Source organism: Dipodomys merriami, unplaced genomic scaffold (genome assembly GCF_024711535.1).
Source record: "Dipodomys merriami isolate MVZ:Mamm:240054 unplaced genomic scaffold, mDipMer1.0.p SCAF_1, whole genome shotgun sequence".
NCBI lineage: Eukaryota > Metazoa > Chordata > Mammalia > Rodentia > Heteromyidae > Dipodomys > Dipodomys merriami.
The window spans coordinates 116,867,051-116,885,375 of NW_027202270.1; the positions used below are offsets into that span (position 1 = coordinate 116,867,051).

At 45.7% G+C, this 18,325-nt stretch overlaps 1 protein-coding gene across 2 annotated transcripts in view; it reads left to right on the forward strand.

Moving 5' to 3' along the window:
• Ptpn21 (protein tyrosine phosphatase non-receptor type 21) overlaps positions 1–18,325 on the forward strand; it is a 71,690-nt gene that overhangs the window by 49,357 nt on the left and 4,008 nt on the right. For both annotated transcript variants that reach the window (XM_070028363.1, XM_070028372.1), the window contains exons 11-17: positions 1,360–1,420; positions 2,794–2,878; positions 5,755–7,208; positions 12,348–12,485; positions 13,675–13,896; positions 17,444–17,572; positions 17,710–17,944. In XM_070028363.1, coding sequence (XP_069884464.1) covers positions 1,360–1,420; positions 2,794–2,878; positions 5,755–7,208; positions 12,348–12,485; positions 13,675–13,896; positions 17,444–17,572; positions 17,710–17,944 — 2,324 coding nt within the window. The remainder of the gene's footprint in view (positions 1–1,359; positions 1,421–2,793; positions 2,879–5,754; positions 7,209–12,347; positions 12,486–13,674; positions 13,897–17,443; positions 17,573–17,709; positions 17,945–18,325) is intronic.

Consider the following 18,325-nt stretch of genomic DNA (forward strand, 5'->3'; position numbering starts at 1 on the left):
TTGGGTGCTATCCCTGAGCTTTTTTACTCAACACTAGTGCTCTACCACTTGAGCCCATAGTCCTCTGCTGGCTTTTGGAGGTTAATTGCAGCTAAGAGTCTCAAGGACTTTTCTTCCTGGGCGGTCTTCAAACCACAGTCCTCAGATCTCAGCCTCATGAATAGCTAGGATTACAGGCATGAATCTTTTTTTTTTTCTATCATTTTTAATGTATTTATAATGTACTATGTGATTTTTTTCTTTTTTTTCTTTATTGTGAAAATACTGTACAGGCATGAATCCTTAAGTACCTGGCCTGTTAGTTTTATTTTATCTCAAAAGTCTTGGAAAAATAAGTTAAATTCAACACTTGAATATCAGACTGCTATAACTGAAATAAAGAGGCTTGTTACTGTGGTAAATTTGCTATTTAAATGTTCACTTTTTGAGAAGGGATTATCCAATAAATAGTTTTAAAAATTAGTTTTAATTGTTATTATAAAGGTAATGTTCAGAGTAGTAAATAGTTCTTAAAATACTAACATATATTTTGTAATCAGTGATTATATATTACATAAGCTCACAGCCAGGATCAAGTGCCAAAAAAATAAAAAAAAAAAAAAATCCATGGGGCTGGGAAGGTGGCTTAGTGGTAGAATGCTTGCCTAGCATGCATGAAGCCCTGGGTTCAATTTCTCAGTACAGAAAAACAGAAAGCTGGAAGTGGCGCTATGGCTCTTGTGGTAGAGTGCTAGCCTTGAGCCTAAGAAGCATAGGGACAGTGCCCAGGCCATGAGTTCAAGCCCCAGGACTGGCAAAAAAAAAAAAAAATCCTTTGATGATACACAGTCATCCACAAAGCCAAGAGACCAATGTATTTAGGTTCCTAGATCACTTAAAGTGATCACTTAAACTGACCACAGGAGAGAAAAAAATAAATTGTTTGGGCTTTTCTGTTTCTTGCTTCTTTTTTCATCTAATTATTTATTCAAAGATGAAACGGTATGTATAGTTTGAAATCTCAAATTCAAGCTACTGAAGAGGGCTCAGATCTGGGTGATAGAAATTTGAAGCCAGCCCAGGGAAGAAAAGTCCATGGGACTCCATCTCTAATGAAACAGAAAAAAGCTAAGCTAGAGATGTGGCTCAAGTGGTAGAGTACCAGCCTAGTAAGCAAGCAAGCTGAACAAGTAGGTGGTTTTGAGTTTCCAAATCCCAGCACTAGCAAAATTAGGAAAAGGAAGAGGCTCCACAGGCAGACAGCAATTCTCTTCTGGTTTCTAATTTATGATTTTTGTCTTTTTGCCTTAGGAGCTTTCTTATTTATTTTGGTGAGGCTAGGAAGTGTGTACACCTGTGTCACTCTTGTGTCTTTTATAGGCAAACTCAGGCTGTTGCCACAAACCCCATCAGAAGGAGGTCATCTTCAAGGATGTCTCTGGTAAGAAAGTAGGGAAATGGGATTGCTTGCTTTCTTACAGTGGTGTCATTTTCCTTGATAAAATAGGCTTTTTTTTCTTTTTGGCAGTGTTACTTTTGAATTTGAACACAGAAAGTGATCTGACATTAGATCATTTTTATCCAGACAAGTGGTGATTTTTTTTATAGGTTCAAAATTACATTCATACTCAAATACTAAGGACCAGTCAAATACTACAGATTTTAACTGTTAGCCAAGAATAATGAGAAATGATAGGTGCTTAAATTACCTGATGACTTGGTCAATGAAATTGAATAGGCTAGCCGGGTGCCAGTGGCTCATGTCTGTAATCCTAGCTACTCAGGAGGCTGAGATCTGAGGATTGTAGTTGAAAGCCAGCCTGGGCAGGAAAGTCTGCAATACTCTTTATCTCCCATTAATCACAGAAAAAGCTGGAAGTTGTGCTCTGACTCAAGTGGTAGGGTGCTAGCCTTGAGCAAAAGAGTTCAGGGACAGTGCCCAGGCCCCAGAGTTCAAGCTCTAGGACCGGGAAAAACAGCAACAACAATAAAAACAAAAAACAAAAACAAGCCGGGCGCTGGTGGCTCACGCCTGTAATCCTAGCTACTCAGGAGGCTGAGATCTGAGGATCGCGGTTCAAAGCCAGCCCAGGCAGGAGAGACCGTGAGACTCCTATCTCCAATAAACCACCAGAAAACCGGAAGTGGCGCTGTAGCTCAAGTGGTAGAGCGCTCGCCTTGAGCTGAAGAGCTGAGGGACAGCGCCCAGGCCCAGAGTTCAAGCCCCACGACCGACCAAAAAACAAAAAAACAAAAACAAAAACACCACCTAAACCAAAAATTGATTATGTTGCATAATAACTTTATATTTGTGGTTTTATAAGGAAATTTGTATTTATTCCTTCTTGTTCATAACCTTTTGGATGCGGATTTCCTTGTGTTGCCACCATGTTCTTGTTATCTATGCATCCATGCATTGGGCTTGGCGTTACAGCAGTGGATATGGTAGGGCCTGTTGCATCTTGCATGTTTATTTACCATACAAAACATAGTTCACTCCTTTACATGTTTCTTAATGGAGAGAGAATCCAGCAGAGAATTACTTCACCCCTAGTAGGTAGGCGCTTTTTTAAAAAACATTTAATTGTTACTATAAAGGTGATGTACACAGGGGTTACTGTTTTATGAGTCAGATAATGAGTACATTTCTTTTTGAACAATGCAACTCCTTCCCTTGCTCTCCCAGTTTTTCCCTCCCGTCCCCACCCACAGGTTATGGAGTTCATTTTCAACAGAGTGTCTAATGAGTACTAGTGCTGCATTTGTTCACCTGGCAATCTGTTTGAACTCTGTGTCCAACTTTTCATTTCTTAGCCGAAACCCCAGCCCTATGTGATGCCCCCTCCACCCCAGCTGCATTACAATGGACATTACACGGAGCCATATGCATCTTCCCAAGGTAAGGTGCACTCATTCTGTAATGAATACATTGGTGGAGACCTGGAGATCTTGAAGCCTGAGTAGTTTTAGGCTGATGTTCTACCCCTAATCATTGTTGTAGTTACAGCCACCCCAAATTCATAGATAAAGCCATTATAGCAGGGCACTGGTAGCTCATACCTGTAATCTTAGCTGTTCATTGGCTAAGATTTGAGGATTGTGGTTCAAAGCAATCTGATTAGAATAGTCTATGAGACTCTTTATTTATTTATTTATTTTTGCTGGTCGTGGGGCTTGAACTCTGGGCTTGGACGCTGTCCCTGTGCTCTTCAGCTCAAGGCAAGCACTCTACCGCTTGAGCCACAGCGCCACTTCGGTTTTCTGGCAGTTTATTGGAGATAAGAGTCTCACAGACTTTCCTGCCCAGGCTGGCTTTGAACCATGACCCTCAGATCTCAGCCTCCTGAGTAGCTAGGATTACCTGCAACAGGTGAGCCACTGATGCCCAGCTTCTATGAGACTCTTATCTCCAATTAACCACCAAAAAAGCCACAAGAGGAGGTGTGGCTCAAATGGTAGAACATCAGACTTGATTAAAAAAGCCAAGTGAGGCTTGAAGTGAGCCATGAAGCCCTGAGTTCAAGCCCCAGTCCCTGCACAAAGAAAAGAAAAAAAAATTACATTCAAGTTTTTTCTTGTATATATGTTGAAGATATAAAATATCACATTTTGATGCTCAAACCCCAAGTTTAGCCAGTTGGGTTTCCTTTATGCTGGTTTTTGAGCCTATTCATGAATGTATGTATGTAGATATATATGTACTAGGGCTTTGAACTCAAGGCCTCACACTTGTGAGGCTGGTGCTCTACCCTGGAGTTAAGCTTCAAACCCTCCTAATTTCTTTTAACATTCTCTCATTAACCCTCTCCTACTGCCCCCGTCCCCCCAGCATCTTGCCATGTAGTCCATAGGATGGTCTTGAACCCATGATCCTCCTGCCTTTCCCTTCTTCAAACTCAGGTGCTGAAATTAAATGCGAGTGCCACTGTACTTGGCTTCCAGTAACTTTTAAAAGTGCTTTCTTGGTTTCTGGCAAAGCATGTCCAGGCTTTTTTTCCCCCCCCGCCTGAGAAGTTCTTGTTGTACCATTATGGCAGTTTTCGTGTGTTTTATGACAACTGCCTCAAAGCTGGTTTTTTTTTTTTTTTGCCAGTCCTGGGGTTTGAACTTAGGGTTTGGGTGCTGTCCCCTGAGCCTCTTTGTGCTCAAGGCTAGCACTCTACCACTTGAGCCACAGCACCACTTCTGGCTTTTTTGAATTTATTGGAGAAAAGAGTTTCATGGGGACTTTTCTGTATGGGCTGGCTTTGAACCATGATACTCAGATCTCAGCCTCTTGAGTAGCTAGGATTACAAGTGGCTAAGACTGAGTTGTTTTGTGTGTGTGTGTGTGTGTGTGTGTGTGTGTTTTAACTGTAGCATTAGTAATCACGCTTACTATAAAGGATCCAGTTGAGCTACAAGACTACATAGAAGAAACAGGGCCCCTTGTAGCCCCAGGCAGGTGCCTGCTTGGCATTTATTGTAAGGTGAATCAGATTCTGTGAACTCTGGACCCAAGTGTTATGAAACATAGTGGTTGGGCACAGGCAGCCGAAACCCTTAGTCTCCTCCTTACCTTCCAGGCCTCTCATGGGCTGCAGCTACTAGAGGGGTCTTGTAGGGAGACACTCAGCTCCTGTTGAGCCAGTATCCTTTTATAGTGGAAGCCTTTTCTTCATTCTGGAAGACTCTGTGCAAACAATAAAAATTCCAGTTAAGGAAATGTTTACCGAGGGTATTGGTACTAGGTCAGCATCAGCCTGGCTGCTTCCGTATTCGGGCAGAGAAAGCAGTTGGTGATTCTGTGCCTTGACCAAGATTTCTGTGCCTCAAGAATTCCAGTCTGTTGTATGTCTCTAAGGAAACATGTGTTTTTATTACTTGTTTATTTATTTAATTTTTATTGTCTTTAAATAGTTGTACGGCAGGGTTTTCAATTCAACATGTCAGTTTATGAGTACAATGCATCTTGATCAATGTTACCCCTTTCCTTATTCTCTCCCATCTGTTTTTAACTTTGTTTCGTGTAATTGTACTCTTGGCATTGGACTTAGGTTTGCCTGATTGTTTTTGGCTGCCCAGTCCTAAAGCAAGTAGACCCACCTCCCTCTGTAGATGAGGAATACCAGGCTTCTGGTAGGTCGGGTGGCTGGTGACATGCCATTTGAGCAAGGTTTTTTATTTTGTCAGTCATGGGGCTTGAACTCTGGGCCTGGGTACTGTCCCTCAGCTCTGCAGCACAAGGCTAGTGCTCTACCACTTGAGCCACAGCACCACTTCTGGTTTTCTAGTGGTTAATTGGAGATAAGAGTCTCACACTTTCCTGCCCAGGCTGGCTTTGAACTGCAGTCCTCAGATCTCAGCCTCCGAGATGCCAGGATTGAGCCACCAGTGCCCGGCTGAGCAAGGATTTTTACCAGTGGGGCAGAAAGTGTCACCCAAGATCGGGGCCTACCTACCTCATAGTTGCCTGGATAATGGGTTCAGTTTAATGCATTAAAAAATAAATAAAGCTGAGCACTGGTAGCTTAGGCCTATAGTCCTAGCTACTCAGGGCTGAGATAGGAGGATCACAGTTCAAAGCCAGTCCAGACAGGAAAATCTGTGAGACTCTTTATCTCCAATAAACTCTTCAGAAAAAAAGCCAGAAGTGGCTCTGTACCTCAAGTGGTGGAGCGCGCCCCTTGAGCGTAAAGAAACTCAGGGGCAGTGCCCAGGTCCTAAGTTCGAACCCCGGGACTGGCAAGAAAATAAAATAAAAACTCACTTGCAAACTTCCCTTTTCTCCCCCAGATAACCTCTTTGTGCCCAACCAGAATGGCTACTACTGCCACTCGCAGACGAGTTTGGATAGAGCCCAGATGGAGCTCGGCGGTAGGATCCGCAACGGCAGCGTGTACAGTGCCCACAGCACCAACTCCCTCAACACCCCCCAGTCCTTCCTGCAGCCCTCGCCCATGTCCTCCAACCCCAGCATCACGGGCAGCGACGTCCTGAGGCCCGACTACGTGCCGTCCCACCGGCACAGCGCCCTGATCCCCCCGTCCTACCGCCCGACCCCCGACTACGAGACGGTGATGAAGCAGCTCAACCGCGGCCTGGCGCAGGCCGAGCGGCACAGCCACTCGCTGCGCAACCTCAGCATCGGCAGCTCCTACGCCTACAGCCGGCCCGACGCCCTGGTCTACAGCCAGCCCGAGATCCGGGAGCACGCGCATCTCGCCTCGCCCCAGTCGGCGCCCGGCCCCTTCGCCCTCAACTACAGCTTCCACCGCCAGTCGCCCTACCCGTACCCCGCCGAGCGGCGGCCCGTGGTGGGCGCCGTCAGCGTGCCCGAGCTGACCAACGTGCAGCTGCAGGCCCAGGACTACCCGGCCCCGAACATCATGAGGACGCAGGTGTACCGCCCGCCCCCGCCCTACCCCTACCCCAGGCCGGCCAACAGCACCCCGGACCTGTCCCGCCACCTGTACATCAGCAGCAGCAATCCGGATCTCATCACCCGGCGGGTCCACCACTCGGTGCAGACCTTCCAGGAGGACAGCCTGCCCGTGGCCCACTCGCTGCAGGAGGTCAGCGAGCCGCTCACGGCCGCCAGCCACGCGCAGCTGCACAAGAGGAACAGCATTGAGATCGCGGGCCTCACCCACGGCGTGGAAGGCCTGCGGCTCAAGGAGAGGACCCTGTCGGCCTCGGCGGCCGACGCGGTCCCGCGGGCCCTCTCCGCCGGCTCCCAGTCCAGCATCTTCGCCGACAGAGCCAAGCAAGAGGAGAGCGAGGGGCAGCAGCAGCAGCAGGAGGGCGGCAGCTACGGCCACAAGAAGTCTCTGTCGGAGGCCACCATGCTGATCCACAGCAGCGAGGAGGACGAGGACCAGGAGGAGGACCGCCGCTCGCAGGCCCTGGCCGCCCGGCTGGAGCCCCGGCCCCCCGCCCCCTACTGCCCCGAGCCACAGCCGAGCTACCCCTGCGCTCCGGTCAGTGCCCTCAGCGGCCCTCTGCACATACTCGAGCCCAAGCCCCACGTCACAGAGACGGAGAAGAGGGCCAGGGACATCAGCCCCCTGCACCTGGTTGCGGAAGGACAGCGGCCCCGGAGGGACGGACGGCTGACACCCTCCATGTCCGAGTCCGACCTCACCACGTCCGGGAGATACCGAGCCAGGCGGGACTCTCTGAAGAAGAGGCCCGTGTCAGATCTCCTCTCCGGGAAGAAGCACGTGGTGGAAGGACTTCCCCCAGTCGGGGTAAGCCTCCCGCAGCCCTCCCACCACCACCCCCCCTTCCTGTCCTGTGTCTCACTAGGTTTTTTCTTCTCATTATGTGCAGTGGTTCTCAGCTTCTTGTTCTTTAACATTTTCACACCTCCTCTTCTCCCTTCTCCCCCTTCCTCTTCCTCCCCCTCCACCTCCTCCCCCTCCTCCTCCTATTCCTTTTCTTTTGGCTGCTACTGGGACTTGAACTAAGGGCCTGGGCACTGCCCCTTAACTTTTTCACTCAAGGCTGGTGCTCTTTCCACTTGAGCCACAGCTCTACCTCTAGCTTTTTTGGTAGTAAAGTGGAGATAAGAGTCTCATGATCTTTCTTGCCCAGGCTGCCTTTGAACGTCCATTTTCAGATCTCAGCTTCCTGAGTAGCTGGGACTACAGGCAAGACTTACCAGCGCTCTGTACTTTGTTTTTATTTTTAACTCATTTGTGTTTATATATGGAAGTAATACAGACTGAGAAGACATTTAGTGGTTTTCCTAAACATAATTGGATGGGAAAAGGCTCCATGGAAGAGAAGGGTCAGAGTGAATGGGAAGAATGTCTTAGAAATGCAGTGTTAAGAGAGAAGAGGTGACAATTTCAGGACCTGAGGCGGCATCCCAGAGCTGCTTAGGTGGGGTCTGAGGGAGTCACCGAGGCTGGGTTCCCAGCTCACTCTATCGCCAGGTCGGCGTCTGTAGACACAGTTTGAATACATCCCAATTTTGCCATGACCTCTGAGGACCAGGAGTCATTGTGGAATTTTTTTTTTCAAGACAAAACAAAACCCCCAGAGCTCCATGTCCTCCATGTCTCATTAGCTCGATGAAAGATGAAGTGAACTAAGAATTCAAGGCAAGTTCTTAGCAGAAGCATGGGCCCTTTACTACTCCATGAAGTCACGAAGTGTAGATGAAACACTGCTTACCTATTTGAAACAAAATGTAAAAGAAACAACTATTATCATCATCTCTGGCTGCCATTTTTTTTTGGGGGGGGGCACTACCCCTGAGCTCTTTTCTTTTCTTTTTTTTTCCTTTCAAGGCTAGTACTCTATTACTTGAGCCACAGCTCCACTTCTAGCTTTTTGGTAGTTAATTGGAGATAAGAGTCTCATAAATATTCCAAATGGCCTGGCTTTGAATCATAATCCTCAGATCTCAGCCTCCTAAGTAGCTAGGATTACAGGCGCCAGCCATAGGCACCCAGCTCTGCCTGCCATTCTTAGGGTTTACTATGGGCCTAGTGCTTGATTGACTTTGCTATCCAGTTTATAACCAGCGTACTGTTATTCTGCCCATCTACGGATATAAACCAGTGGATTGTAAGATAGTCACTGTTCTAAGACCCGCCCCCCTTCCCCCCAAGTGAATGACCTGAGATTTAAATCCCACTTTATCTCCATGGCCTGTTTACCATCTACACTGAGGTATAATAATGTGTTGGTTGGAGCCTTGGTCTTCTGTTTTGCCACTGAGACTTCGTAACATGTGAGTTCTCAACCTTTGCCTAAGCATTGGCGACCCTATCACAAAGCGTATCCACGCCACATCATCTTGCATTGCTCAGCCACCTGCTCCTTCTGGCCCACACCTCCATGTCCCGCACTGGAGCAGAGGCAGGGCCACTTCCATTTGCTGTCCTGGCCAGGAGGGCTCTTCTCCCTGGCACACTCCCATCTCAAGTGTGCTTCTAGACACTCAAACATCCTGATACATTGTTTTATACCTGAACAGTCAAGGCTGAACAGGCCCAGGCTGGTTTTGAACCACATACCTCAGCTCTCAGCCTCCCGAGTAGCTAGGATTACAGGTGTGAGCCACTGGCGCCGGGCTTCAGTTTTTATTTGTAAATGTGATGACTCCAGAGACACATCGTGTCCTCCGCATGGAACAGTGCGCAACATTAACTAAACAGTGTAGAATTGTATCATCTGTTCAACCTCCTACTTCCTCCAGGGTTAAGAGGCCAACTGTCTGCTAACCTTCTGACCCCTAGCACAGGCTGGCCAGTTGGTGTCACTGTTATATGTGAACTAAAGTGAAAGACATGGCTCAGTATTTCAAATATGAAAAAAAGTCTTTGCAGGCTAGGAACATTTTAGAATTCTCTGCCCATGTGTCTCCACCTCTAGTAGCTAGATTGTCACCACAAAGGCAGACTGGTTTGGGTGCTCATACATCTGCATATAGATTTTCTCGTTGATGAAGTGTAGTTTTGCCTTAAGAAATCAACAGGCCCAATGTGGTGGGGCAAAGTGATAGTCCTAGCACTTGAGAAGCAGAGAATCATTAGTTCAAGGCCAGCCTGGGCTACCTTAGTGAGACTACTTCAGCTCCTTGTCCCCAACCCCTCGTGCCATAAAGAGTACCCCCCCCTTCACTCCTTTGAAACAAAACAAAACATAAAAAACCTACTGATTTAGATATTTAAATCCATGTACTCATACTCTAAGGGCGAAGTTAGGATTATTCAAGGCTAGTTTTGGCTTTCTTTGAATACTGGTATTTAAACTGACCTTACAGCCCTGTTTGCCCTTTTACCAAGCATCTCAGTTTAGGGCATTTTGAGTCATTTTCAGTCAGAGAAGTACTGTAGCCAATTAGCAAGCAGGCATTGACTGTTTAATTTTTCAGGAATCTCACAAGATTTCATGAGTCATCTTACATCATGGAAATTAGTAAATGCAGATCAGAACTCTTGCTACCAGCGCCTAGCTACTCAGGAGGCTAGATCTAAGGATCGTGGTTCAAAGCCTCCCCAGGCAAGAAATCCATAAGAGTCTCCAATTAAGCACCAGAAAACTAGAAATGGAACTGTGGCTTAAAGTGGTAGAGTGCTGGCTTTGAACAAAAGAACTTAGGGACAATACCCAGGTCCTGAGTTCAAGCCCCATGACAGAAAAAAAAACAAACCCAGCACAACTTTTTCTCATGGAGCCAGTTGTTAGACATCACCAATACACCACTGTATCCTGCACACATTAGAATCATGACGTCTTACCATCTTAAACAAAGCAGGACCTTTAGTTTAGCATGTCCGTTGTAAAGCTTAAACTCTGGGCCTGGATACTGACCCTGAGCATTTTTGCTCAAGACTAACACCCTACCACTTTGAGCCACAGCACCACTTCCAGTTTTCTCCAGGTTAATTGGAGATAAGAGTCTCACAGACATTCCTGCTCAAGCTGGCTTTGAACTGTGATTCTCAGATTTCAGCCTCCTGAGTAGCTCGGATTATAGGTGTGAGCCATCAATGCCCAACTTATAGGTAACTTTTTGAGTTGTGTGTCAATCTTATTCTTCAATTACAGTAGCAGTCTTGCAGCATTTTCTTTTCTCACCCTAGTATCTTTTTCTTTATGTTCTCCTTTTAATATTATTATTATTATTATTATTTTTTTTTTTTTTTGTCGGTCGTGGGGCTTGAACTCTGGGCCTGGGCGTTGTCCCTCAGCTCTTCAGCTCAAGGCGAGCGCTCTACCACTTGAGCTACAGCGCCACTTCCGGTTTTCTGGTGGTTTATTGGAGATAGGAGTCTCACGGTCTCTCCTGCCCGGGCTGGCTTTGAACCGCGATCCTCAGATCTCAGCCTCCTGAGTAGCTAGGATTACAGGCGTGAGCCACCAGCGCCCGGCTCCTTTTAATATTATTTTAAATTATCCTTAAGGACAATGCATCGTGATCAGTGCCACTCCTTTCATATTATTTTGATATTGGGGTTTTGTAACCTTTTCTGGTTTGGTAGAACTGGAATAAACCTGATTTCATTTAAGACAGAAAGAGCAAACCATTTCTTTCAAGTTGGGCCTACTTATTGTGGCTTCTAAGAAAGTATAGAATAAATATCCAAGGAGACTTAGCTTTCTTAGACTTACTTCCTATTGAGTGGAAAATCATTGTTTAATAATAACTTCAGGAAATGCCTATTTTCAATAGGTAGAAATTCTGTTGTTGTTCTCTCTTACACTCTTATCTTCCTGATGGAAATTTCAGCCAGTTATTTTCCTGCTTTAAAAACATGGCCAGGGCTGGGAAGGTGGCTCAGTGGTAGAGCGCTTGCCTTGCATGCTCGAGGCCCTGGGTTCGATTCCTCAGCACCACATAAGCAAAAAGAAAAAAGCCGGAAGTGGCGCTGTGGCTCAAGTGGTAGAGAGCTAGCCTTGAGCTGAAGAGCTGAGGGACAGCGCCCAGGCCCAGAGTTCAGGCCCCACGACCGGACCCAAAAACAAATAAAAAAAAAAATAAAAATAAAAACATGGCCATTCTAAAAACAATACAATAGGGGCTGGGAAGGTGGCTCAGTGGTAGAGCGCTTGCCTTGCATGCCTGAGGCCTGGGTTCACTTCCTCAACACCACATAAGCAAAAAGAAAAAAGCCGGAAGTGGCGCTGTGGCTCAAGTGGTAGAGTGCTAGCCTTGAGCTGAAGAGCTGAGGGACAGTGTCCAGGCCCAGAGTTCAGGCCCCACGACTGGACCCAAAAATAAAAAAAAATAAAAACAATACAATAATGATGCAGCCTGGGTCACACAATTTTGCCATAGAATGTAGACATGGGAAGGCAGTGCTCAAAAGGAAAGCATGTAATTTTTTTCAGAATAGTTTTTAAGACTTATTTAAAAAATGTAGGATTATTACAACAATCAAACAATGGCACTTGAAAGGTTTTGGGGGACTGCAGTGTGTGTGTGTGTGTGTGTGTGTGTGTGTGTGTGTGTGTGTGTGTGTGTGTGTGTGTGTGTGTGTGTGTGTGTGAGAGAGAGAGAGAGAGAAGGGGGAGAGAAAAAGGGAGAGGGAGAGAGAGAGAGGGGGTAGGAGAGAGAGAGAGAGAGAGAGAGAGAGAGAGAGAGAGAGAGAGAGAGAGAGATTTGAATTTCAGCATTTGAAGGAATGCTGCCTGTCTGGAGCCCCACCTTCTCATTGCAACAGAGTCGCAACCAATTGAGTTTCAAAAGGGAGGCCTTATCAGAGCTTTGGCCTTGAAAGGAATGTCTTCCTCCTAATGTTTGCTAAACAGATGTGCAAAGGAGGGAAGGAGGACACTCAGTTTGTTTCCAGGCTGTGGCCATTGAGTCTGATTTCCAAAGGGCTCTCTGTGTGTATATTAAATATATATGCTCGGATATATATTTCCAGGGAATGAAAAAGTCTCGAGTGGATGCAAAAAAAATTGGCCCCCTTAAGTTGGCTGCCCTCAACGGACTCTCCCTGTCTCGATTGCCTCTGCCTGATGAAGGGAAGGAAGTGTCTACCAGAGCGACGAATGATGAGAGGGTACGTACGCCACACCTGGCTTCCTGCCTTCCCAGCGGTGCCCAGGAAGGCGGAACATGAGTGCCTTGGTTGTGGTTTCTGTGAATTCTTTTAGAATGATTGAATAGTACTGGGCAAATGGATGTCTAATGTCTTGATAGATAATTTTAGGTTCCAGTGTTGAGTGAGTGTTGTTCTGAATATGCTCCTTTGCCTTCTTTTAGTCACTTGGGGCAGTTGATTTTTGCTAGCCTTAAAGATCAGAACAAATGGGGCTGGGAAGGTGGCTCAGTGTAGAGTGCTTGCCTTGCATGCATGAGGCCCTGGGTTCGATTCCTCAGCACCACATAAGCAGAAAAAGCTGGAAGTGGTGCTGTGGCTCAAGTGGTAGAGCACTAGCCTTGAGCTGAAGACCTGAGGGACAACGCCCAGGCCCAGAGTTCAGGCCCCATGACTGGCAAAATTAAGAAAAGATGAGAACAAATTACACACACACACACACACACACACACACACACACACACACACACACACACACACACACACACACACACACACACACACACACACACACACACACACACACACACACACACACACACACACACACACACACACACACGACTGATTTCATTACACTGAAACTTTTTTTTTTTTTTTTAATCTCAAGAGTATATAGTCCACTAACCCTTGTAAAATTTCCTCTTGGGGGGAGGTGTATTTTCTATGAGATTTTGTTATCTCAAAGTCAGACAGGAATCTTCTAACAACTGGATCTGGAGGTAAAAATCAGTGTTTGCTTTTTAGTATCTCACATGTCACTTTTTACAGGTTGGAGCATTGTTCCCAGACATTGGAACTAATCCTCCTGTGGAGGTTTACTGTTTGCCAGGAGAATTCATGTTCACGTTGGGGTGGCGGGGGGGGGGGGGTGGTGGTGGTGCAGGGATTCACTTTAGAGAAAGGTAGTTAGAGACAACAGATTTTTAACAGTTTGCTTGGGGCTGGTTTTCAACTCTAGAAATAGATTATTGTTTCCATATGTTCTCACCAGTTTTCCCTGTTAACTTCTTTTTCAGTTTAACTGTGGGTAGACTTTTCAATATTTGGTAATGCAGCCTTGAGGCAGAAGACGAGCTTTGTGAAGCACGCCGTGGCGTGCCACAGCATGTGACCGCATTCATTGTATTCCACACATTCTCTTGCACAGTGCAAAGTCCTGGAGCAGCGGTTAGAGCAGGGAACAGTGTTCACCGAATATGAGAGGATTCTTAAGAGACGGCTGGTGGATGGGGAGTGCTCCACCGCCCGCCTTCCTGAAAATGCAGAGCGGAACCGGTTCCAGGACGTGCTTCCCTACGAGGACGCCAGAGTGGAGCTGGTCCCCACTAAGGAAAACAACACCGGCTACATCAACGCTTCACATATTAAGGTGAGAGAGGAGCCGAATGGCCTGGGGTTATCAGAATGGTCAGAATTGTATTCGTGTTTGTATTCTACAAATGCCCTGGTTTTGAACCGTGTTGACAACTATGTTATAAGCTGGAGAATTCATATACCAGAGCTAGGAAAAAAAAAAAGAATCAGACTGAGGCTGATGAAGTTAAGTCCTCCCCAGGCGAGGCTAACCACTGTGTTCCAGTATTGTTACCAGGACTCAGGGAGCACTTTCCTTGCTAGCTTTAGAACTTTGTCTCTCTCAGGCTGCAGTCTTCTTTCAGGTTCATCAGTTCTCACCGGAGCTGCCAAATTGCTAGTTTTCCCTCACCACAAAACTGCATGCGTTTTTGTTTTCTTCTGTGTAGCTAACGTGTCAGGCTGCTTCTGTTTTGTTTTGGTGGTAGTGGTGGCTTTGGGGTACCCCCCAGGGCATGCTTGGTGGGTGCTCTGCCACCCAAGATGTCCCCAGCCTGGTGTTTGGGCTTTTGGATGACATTCACAAAGCTTTTATTTAGGAAGGAGTCACCTGTTTTCTTGGCATGGTCACTGTCGTTTTTATTTCATCTATTTTTGCAAGTTTTGTATTTATGTTTGTGCTTTCTTCTTTTTTCTTTGTGCATTTTGAATGATTATTATAAAGGTGATGTACAGAGGAGTTTCAGTTAAGTCAGTCAGGTAATGAGTACGTTTCCTTTTGGACAATGTCACCCCTTCCCTCACTCTTCTCCCAGTTTTTCCCTTGTGGTCCCCAACCACAAGTTGTATAGTTCATTTTCCACAGTGTCCAGTGAGTACCACTGCTGCATTTGTTCACTCTTTGTCACTCTATTTCTGTGTTGCCTTATCCTCCTAAAGACAGGTAAATGAACAAACAAGACAAAAGGAAAAGAAAACAGAAACAGCAACAAAGAAGAAAACCTCTTGTTTCTATTTCCTGGAGTTTGTTTTGATACATTTTTTGTGTGTATGTGTTGGTTGTGGGGCTTGAACTCAGGGCTTGGGTGCTGTCTCTGAGCTCTTTTGCTCAAGGCTAGTACTCTATCACTTTGAGTCATTGCACCACTTCCAGATTTTGAGTGGTTAGTTGGAGATGAGACTCTCACAGTGACTTTTTTGCCCAGGCTGGCTTCAAACTGCGGTCCCAGAGTTCAGCCTTCTGAGTAGTAGGATAACAGGCGTGAGCCACTGGCACCCTGCAATAAAATCTATATGCTCTGATGAACATAGGTATTGTACCTTTGTGTTCCTCCCCTAAGAATATCTTCCTTTAGTCTCAATGCGTGTGACTGTCTAGAGACCTGTATAATTTATCGTGTGCCAGTGTATTTTTCTTTGAACCGTCCAGTGTGTTTACTTGTAAATTTATAGACATATGCTAGCTACCAGCAATGAGGAAAACCATGCAACCTATGCTTCTCTGGCTTATTTTACTTAATATAATTTTTGATTGCTTTTGAGTATCACCTTGCTCTAGGAAGCAGCACCATTTCCCAGGAAGCAGGGTGAGGCCATTTAACCAGGGCAGCGTTGCCCCCATTAAAACGGGAAAGGGATCACTTGCAACTGGTGGCTGAATGCAGCCCAGTACTCTGTCTTCTGGGTATGCTTTTGTAGCCAGGAGCTGATTTTCTTCTTTCCCACATTTTCTTCAGCGTGCAAATCTTATTTGCTACGAGACCAGTCTTACCCCTGAGGGTTTTCTGAACACTTGGCAATCTGTATGTGCTCATTTGTACCTTTAATGGTTTGAGGAATCTATGCACGTAGTATTCTGAGGTTTTGTTTGTTTGTTTGTTTTTAGTGCCAGTACTGGGGCTTGAACTTAAGGCCAGAGCACTGTTCCTGAGCTTTTTTGTTCAAGGCTAGCACTCTACCAATTGAGCCACAGCTCCACTTCTGGCTTTTTGTGGTTAAGTGGAGATAAGTCTCTAGGGGGCTGGGAATGTGGCCTAGTGGTAGAGTGATTGCCTAGCATGCATAAAGCCCTCTTGGGTTCGATTTCAAATGGTGCTGTGGCTCAAGTGATAGAATGCTAGCTTTGAGCAAAAGAGGCTCAGTGTGTGGGACAGTGCCCAGGCCCTAAGTTCAAGCCCTAGGGCTGCCCACCCCCCCCCCCAAAAAAAAAAATCTCTCTAGGATTTTCCTTCCCTGGCCTGGGCGGGATGGGGCTGGCTTGGAACGTCAATCCTCAGATCTCAGCCTCTGGAGTCTCTAGATTCTAGGTGTGAGCCACTGATACCTGGCCTGTTTTTCTTTCTTTTGAATATCTGATCTAGTCTTTTATGAGTGGATAAATAAGAATTGAATGGAGGTGTGCTTCTATAGTTCATTTCAGTCTTCAGTGGCAAATGGAAGAGTCATGGAAAGAGTTTGAGCTTCAGAATTGGGCAGATTGGGTTGACCTCTCAATCTCCCACTGTTACAGGACCTCAGTTGAGGGGTGCCCATCTGTCCAACCCTTGAGGTCATTTGTGTCCACCCCATGCTCACTGAGCAGGTGCTCAGGGAGAGGGTGGGAGAGTGTGTGGAATAGGCCTGGACAAGGTGTTCCATGTTTTGAATCCTTGGATCCTGGAGCTAAGATTTAGCCCAGGTTTCCTTTCCTGACTGTAAATCCCGCAATGACTCTGTGACATTAGATACCGTTCAAGTGTGTTAAATCTCAAGTGGAAAACTTAGTATTATTCTGGAGAGGAATCTTGACTCAGAAGATCAAGATGAGAAAACATTTAAATATGAAAATTTTTTTTCCCCTAGAAATCTGACATTTAACTTAGGTTTTGGCTTGATTATTAGCCCATTTTCCAAGATATTTAATACTTTGTGACGGGAAATTGTGTTTTATTTATGTTTGTTTTTGTGCTAGTACTGGGGCTTGAATTCAGGGTCTTGCATTCTTGGTTAGTTTTTTCATTCAAGTATGGCACTCTACCACTTGAGCCATAGATTCACTTCTCGCTTTTTGCTGGTTAAGGGTCCCAGATTTGTCTGTCCAGGCTGACTTAGAACCTTGATCCTCAGATCTCAGCCTGCAGATTATCTAGGATTACAGTCATAAGCCACTAGCTCCTTGTGGAAATTGTGTTTGAAATCTCGGTACTTTGAAGTTGGTATTTTTGAAATGTCACAGCAATCATAGCTGCTTATTGAGTACTTCCTATGTGCCTGGCACAGTATATTTCTATTCAGTTAGTAGGAAGCATTTTCATTTATATTAAAAACAGAGATTTCAGGGTTAGCAGATTGCTACATGAATTCACATACACACATATACATACACACATATGTCTACAGATATATAAAGAATATACATATATGTATGAAGTATATATATTCATCTACATATATATGCAAAGTGTATGTGTGTATATACATACATACATATGTATATTTATGTAGGGTAAAGGGCATTGTCTTCAAAGAAAAGCATAAGGTATGTCCTAACTGCTGAATAACCCAGTCCATTTTTCAGTTGTGCCATGAATATATCTAGATGTTTTTCATGCACAGAGTAATTTATAACCTTTTTCTGATTTCAGGTCTCTGTTAGTGGAATTGAGTGGGATTATATTGCCACCCAGGGTCCATTACAGAATACCTGTCAGGATTTCTGGCAGATGGTATGGGAGCAGGGAGTTGCGATTATAGCGATGGTGACGGCGGAAGAGGTATGCGCTCATTCTCTTCCTTGATTTCCTTGGTCTGTAGAGGAAAGGGCAGGGTGGGACTGGGGCACTGCATTTCAGGTTCTCTGGGTCTGCGGCTGGATCCTGTGCTGCTGTTGAACCCTGCTTGTCTTTCACAGGAGGGTGGGAGAGAGAAGAGCTTCAGGTATTGGCCACGACTTGGTTCCAGGCATAACACTGTCACCTATGGAAGGTTTAAGATCACCACCCGATTCCGCACCGACTCTGGCTGCTATGCCACCACAGGCTTGAAGATGAAGCACCTCCTCACCGGACAGGAGAGGACAGTGTGGCATCTCCAGTACACAGACTGGCCTGAGCATGGCTGTCCTGAAGACCTCAAGGGCTTCTTATGTAAGTGTCTGTTCCAGGAGAGCTTCAGGCTTAGGCTTCTGAAATCTGTTCCTTAGGTTGGGATTTGGGACTTGGGACTTGGTTTAGTTTTTAAAAATTATTATTATTTTTTATAGTTCTTTTTGTGCCAGTACTAGGGCTTGAATTCGGGGACTTGCACGTTTTCTCTTAAGGCTGGTACTTCACCATTTGAGCCACATGTCTACTTCCGGCTTTTTACTGGTTAATTGGAGATGAGTTTGGGGAATTTGTTTGCCCAGGCTAGTTTCAAAGCTTGATCCTCAGATCTCAGCCTCCTGATGGGACTTGTTTTAAAATAAAGAACAGGAATGTTTTGTGGTGGGGGGACTTCAAGTAAGTTGTTTTTAAGGGCCAGTTTTG